The 6,000-nt window shown below is 46.3% G+C and overlaps 1 protein-coding gene across 1 annotated transcript; it reads right to left on the reverse strand.

Annotated features, from left to right (window-relative positions):
* Window positions 1-1,614: 1,614 nt before the first annotated feature.
* PNRC1 (proline rich nuclear receptor coactivator 1) lies at window positions 1,615-5,737 on the reverse strand. Its single transcript, XM_043890160.1, has 2 exons — window positions 4,971-5,737; window positions 1,615-2,693 (listed from the first exon to the last, which is right to left on the reverse strand). The coding sequence occupies exons 1-2, from the start codon at window positions 5,514-5,516 to the stop codon at window positions 2,250-2,252; spliced, it is 990 nt and encodes a 329-aa protein (XP_043746095.1). The 5' UTR covers window positions 5,517-5,737; the 3' UTR covers window positions 1,615-2,249.
* Window positions 5,738-6,000: the final 263 nt, after the last annotated feature.

A 6,000-nucleotide genomic window follows, 5' to 3' on the forward strand; every position in this document is an offset into this window, starting at 1 on the left:
AAAGCCCCCCACCCCTGTGCCATGCGCATGCACAGCTAAAGGTCACCTGCTACAAACCTCAGGAAGGCTCTCCGAGCATGCTTACGTGCCAACTCACTTCAGTCCTGTCCAGATTCTTTGCAACCCTATGGACTGTAGCTCACCAGGCTCCTCTACCCATGATTCTCCAGGCAAGAATACTGGAGTGGGTTGCCATGCCCTCCTCTAGGGGATCTTCCTGATCCTGGGATGGAACCTCCATCTCCTGCATTGGCAGCCACACTCTTTACCACTAGCACCACCTGGGAAGCCCTAGACGCCAAACCTGCTGATGCCTTGATCTTAAGACTTCCCAGCCGACAGAACTGAGCAATTTTGTTTACAAGCTACCCAGTCTCTAGTATTTTGTTACAGTAGTCTGAAGAGACTAAGACTGCTAAATAACTGTTTTACTGTTAAAACCAAACCTATTCAACTTAAATTTGTAAACACCTTCTCACTAAATATATCTGTAGTCTACTTTCAACCACTTTTCAAACTGCAAAATTTTTTATAATTTCCTTATATCATCTCTTAAAAAATTTAGCCATCTTCTTTACCAGTGTATTAACACTCCTCTCGGCTAAAAGAAAAAAAAAAGTCTTTACAAGGTTGAAAGTGCCCCTGTATCTTAGTTTCTCTAAATGCTTTTTAAAAATCTAGCTATATAGATCTGTATGTGTAACTTTCTCTAAATTCATAAGAACAAGGCATGTTACAATCAGTGCCAAAGCAAAATGCCGGACGAGTTGTTTACAAGTTGTGAACTGTTGGGATCCTGTGGCGGCAGTAACGAGTCATGACACCATCCTGGCACTGCTCCTCAAGGCAGCAGGATTCTAAAGGCGGGCCCTCCCTTGTGTGAACCAAAGGGTCCAAGAAATTGAGACTAGGACTCATTTCTTCCCCTCAGGATGGTAGCACCTTCTCATCTACACTGTTTTATAAAATCATATATAACCTTTTAACAACTTTACATTTTCACATGTCTAAATATTGATCAATTACTCATGACCACTTTTTCCTTTGTACTGTTTGGGATAACCTTGGCTTTGTATAATGAAAAGGGAAAATTGTGTTCTAGAATTTCTTATTGGAATAGACCTTATACACTATTGAGTAGAAGTTTGAATTTTCAAGTAAAAAACACATATGCTACAGTAACTTCAAGCAAGCTTCAGATTCCAAAATCTCCATCTATTATTTTAACATGTTATATTTGCTTTAAGTATCCCATTCAGTATCAATATACTGATTTTGAAAACCAGTAAACTGAAAGTTTGAAAACAAAATTTGAAAGCCAAACAAGTGCCATTTTCCTTCATTGTAAATGTGGTACTTTACGAAACAGTTCAAAAATAAAAACATATTCTAAGCTATAAACTAAATCAGCTATACTTTTTGCCCACAACCATTTCCATTAGTAAGATGGGGAATTCCTCCCCTTAGAGGTAGTAGTGTTAAATTAGACTCTCCAAATTTCAAGAGGACATACAATTAGTATAAACATTTAGCCAGTGAAATGGAAAGTTAAAATCCATCTCCTAGTTACACATTCAAACATGAAAAACAATCACACACAAAGAGTCAAGACTTAAAAGGGGGGGCCAAATTATTATTATTGTTTTAAAATTTGATTACAACCAATTTTCTTGGCATTAAAATTTTAAATCTGAATGGATATAAACCAAAAACCAGAAATTAAGTTTGGTAAAAATGGGAATAGAAGTTTTCCAGTAATTACAGATTAGAAGGCAGAAATCAATTTAGAGAAACATAGACAAACCCTATGTTTACAATGATTGTGCCACAGATTTAACTTCAGTAGTGCATTAGTAAACTGTTCACATTGAGATCTTCACCTTGAGATTCAACAGCTGTTTCTTGAAAAAAATCTCAGTACCTTGTGCAAATAGATCGGTCTTATATGTGCCTTAGCACACTTAAAATTTCTCCATTGTATATATACAAAACACCTACCATTTGGGCAGGGCAAAATACATACTTTCATAACAAAACTATAATGTACCTCTCAAGTATGAACAATATACACATAATACATGGTATACAGTATTTACAAAATATAAAATATAATACAAGCTGTTTGTAATTTTTTTAACTCATCTTCTGCCCTTGTATGTTACAACAAGGCAATTTTCCGTTTCTGTACCACTTCTTTTCAAGGAGTCCAGGGATTTTGGAAAAACTATGTTTTACATACATACTGAGATCTAAGTCTGAACTTTTAGGAGAGTTTTTAAGTGTACTGCCATCAACTCCCTATTTTGGTTGGAATTCTCGATGGTTGTTCCCATCCAGTGACTAGGAGGCTTTGGAAGAACACTAGGAGATGGTGGATCACTAAACTTTGCCCCAGCATAATTCTCCTTTTGGCTCACTTCAGTTAGAAATGATGATTTCTTCAAATGCTTATTTTTAATATTCTCAGTATTTTTAAAAGGCTTTTTTTCCTGCTTCTGAATTATATCAGATGAAACAGAATCCTGCCAAAAGTTATTTTCATTTCGTTTTGCAGAGGTGATCTTGGTTAGTGGTAAGTTATATTTGTTTTTCTGTCTGTTTATCTTTGGTTGTTCACACAAGGGTATACCATGAACAAGCTGGCCGTGGGGAATGGCAATTTTCTCCGATTTTCCCATCTTTGATTTTAAAACCTACAAAGACAAGGAACATAATAAAAGTGAATACAGTCTCATGATAAAAAAGCAGTCATGAACCTCACCATATATCTAATATTTATTTTAAAGTTCTCCTGGACTTTCATTCACTGTCTTGATTAAATGTGCTTGCTGCACTTAAGCAATGATGTCCAAATATGCACACATCTAATTTTACCACTGAAAATAGTTAAATCACTGTTACTAGTGCACTGTATGAGCTGATTCTAAAACACACAGTAAAAGGCCCAAGGTAACCAAGTTCATCTTTCTGGAAAGTAATGAGCTCTCTACCAAACAAGTATGCCAACCTCTTCCTAACAAAGATCAGTGTTTTTACAGTCGGAGTTTTCCAAGAGAAATTTTCAAATGCTTTGGCAGATTTGAAAGAAAAACTATGTTAACAGATACACTATCTACCTTGTAAGACAGGTACTTGAAAAAATATTTCAGAATAAAAATATGATTAGCAGGAGCCAGGAAATGTGAGGAGGAGGGAGGAAATGTTCTGACAATGGTTACTAAGTATATACATTAAAAATGATCTCCCAGCTTCTGAAAATAAAATTTCAGAAACTTAAATACTAAAAAAACTCTATCATCCTTTCCACTTTTATACGTAATGGTAAAGGCGATTTCTGCCTGCCCCCTACTCTCTGTTTTAACAATTGCTTCAAGAACTTTATTGGCTTAATTCTAATCACTTTCCTAACTCAAGTGATCCTTATAGGAAGCGATGAGAGGATGGAAGACACGATAATCTATTAGATCACTGTCCTTTCAAAACTTCTAATGCCCGTAGGGAAGTAGGACACAAATAGAAAGCCAGAGCGCAAGGTAACATAACCAAGTCAAAAGTGGTTAACTGCAACAGAGAGCGCCCAGGCTTGAATATAGTTCTAGAAAAAGTAATCTTACTAGGAAACAAGTATAAAAGCTCGTTTTTACAATATCACTAATACTTCAGAAGAGCCACGGAAGTGTAAGACGCTCAGTCGTGTCCCACTCTTTGTGACCCCACGGCCTGTAGCCGGACAGGCTCCTCTGTCCATGAGATTTCCCAGGCAAGAATGCTGGAGTGGGTTGCCATTCCCTTCTCCAGGGGATCTTCCCGACCCAAGGACTGAACCCGGGTCTCCCGCACTGCAGGCGGATTCTTCACCGTCTGAGCCACCAGGGAAGCCCATGGAATTGAAAAAAGAACCTATACAAAATTTTTAGGACTCACGGCGGACAAATTTAATTTTTGCAAGGGCACAGCTAGATAAGGTGCAAATCTCTTAAACAAACATTCTTTCAACAAATGGCAGTAACTTATTTTATTATGAAAACCTTTGAAATTAAGAGGGAAAATGTCTTATTTCGATGTAAATGTTACCTTAGCGACTTAATACCATCTAAGTTTTAATCAGTTTTATTTTAGTCCTTTAACAGCAACTGGGCATCATAACGCAATTCAACTGACAACTTTTCTTTCTAAAACTTCATCCGTCTGGGCACAACACTACCTTCCCCTAAGGAAGTGGGGATGGTTAAAACGTCAACTCCGTTCACCTGATAAACACAGAGAATTATCGCTTCAGAGACAACCCAGCTCTACCGTCGCTCCTGCCAACTTTCAAAGTTGAAAAGTACAGCTAAGTAGGTCGGCCCGGCAAGGAGCTGCGCCCCAGTTGGACCGGCGCCCCACACCAGGCACCGCACAACTCAACAAAAAGGCAACGTAAGCGAGCGGCTGGCGGCCCACTGCGGACCCCACACGGGGAGGCGAGAGGCCGTACGCGCGTCCCGACCTGTTTTGGCGCTACCGGCGGTCGGGAAGCCGCCGGCCGGCCCGCACCGCGGGCCCCCATCGCCGCCCGCCCGCCCGCCTCCTTCATGGGCGCCGGAGCGCTCCGCACGTAGCGCGCGCTGACGTCAGCTTCCCGCGGGCCGCTTCCCTCCCCCGCCCCCCGCGCGCCCGGAACGCCGAAACCCCCTGGAACGCCGCCAGCCTTCTAAATCCGGGCTGTTGCTGGGGCGCAGCGGCTCCTCTCATTGGCCGGCTCCCCGGAGCCAATCAGCGGTGCCAGCGCAAGCCTCCCCCCTCCCCCCAGCAAGAAGGGAGCCGGCGTCACGGAAACTTCCCTCCCGAGTAAACAGCCGCCCCTCGCCCCGGCCCCCGCCCCCCTCCCCGACCCCTCGGCGCAGGGCCCCAGACCTCGGGGCCCGGCTGTGGCCGTATCGAGGCCGGAACGCCAACGGCTCCCCCTCCGCCCCCCTCGCGGCCCTTACCTCTCTTCTGAACGAGGGTTGGCCGGGCGCCGCGGGCGGCAGCGGGCCAAGTAAAGGGCTCGCTTCCTCAGTTCGGGTTGCGGTCGCAGGAGCTGGGACCCAGGCGGCGGCCTGGGCCTGGTCCGGGACTTGCTGCGCTCCGCAGTGGCCCGTCGCGGGACTCCGCCCGCCCTCCAGGCTCGGCCGGTGCTGCTGGTACTGGTGGAAGCGGCTGGGTAGCTGCCCCGACGGGCTGGTCCGCACCTTCTTCTTTCGTCGCTTCTTTGGTGCCGCCCGAGGGGTGCCCCCCGCCGCGGCGAGGCTGCAGCTGGGAAGAGGTGCCGGGGCGCGAGGCTGGGGGGTCAGGCAGGGACCGTCTCCCCCTAAGAAGTGAGGGAGGAAGAGGGTGGGAGGTAGCGCCCGGGGGTCCGGGATCCGGGGTAAAGGCGGAGGAGCAGTGGTAACCATCGGGAGGGCGCCGAAGTAACCGCGGGTGGAAAAGCCCATGGACGAAAGGCGGCCGCCTAGAACAAGCGGCTCCCGCTGTGGGACAGAAACGACGGTCATAGCGCTGAGCGGAAAAGTGGCTCAGCAGGAGTAGAAGGAGCGAGTGAGGCCACAAATCACAGGGCGGCGGCGGTGGCGGCGGCTGCTGCTAAGAGAGCCGGAGTGAATCGCGGACCATGGCTCGGGCGGTGGCGGCGCAGCAACAAATATCCTCAGCCTCCGCTCTGAGTGTTGTTATCTGAAGCCCCGCCCTACGCCCGCCCACCTTCCTGAGAAAGCCCAATCAGGACGCGACAGAGCAGGTCACGCCCATCAGGCTCCGCCTCCACCGCCTGGAAGAGACGCACACAAACAACCCGCTGCTGCAGCCGGGCACAAAGAGCGCGCACTGCGCAGGCGCTGCCAACGGGCTCTTTCGGGAAGAGTCGGTCCCGCGAACAATGAAGTTCCGTTTCAGCCCCACCTGCCCCACCCCCCCATCCTGGCTCCTCCTGACTTACCCTTGCACTTTGCCCTGAAAGCATGGATCAGCCAGCCAGATCTA

The sequence above is a fragment of the Cervus elaphus genome, chromosome 28, assembly GCF_910594005.1.
Source record: "Cervus elaphus chromosome 28, mCerEla1.1, whole genome shotgun sequence".
NCBI classification, from domain to species: Eukaryota; Metazoa; Chordata; class Mammalia; order Artiodactyla; family Cervidae; genus Cervus; species Cervus elaphus.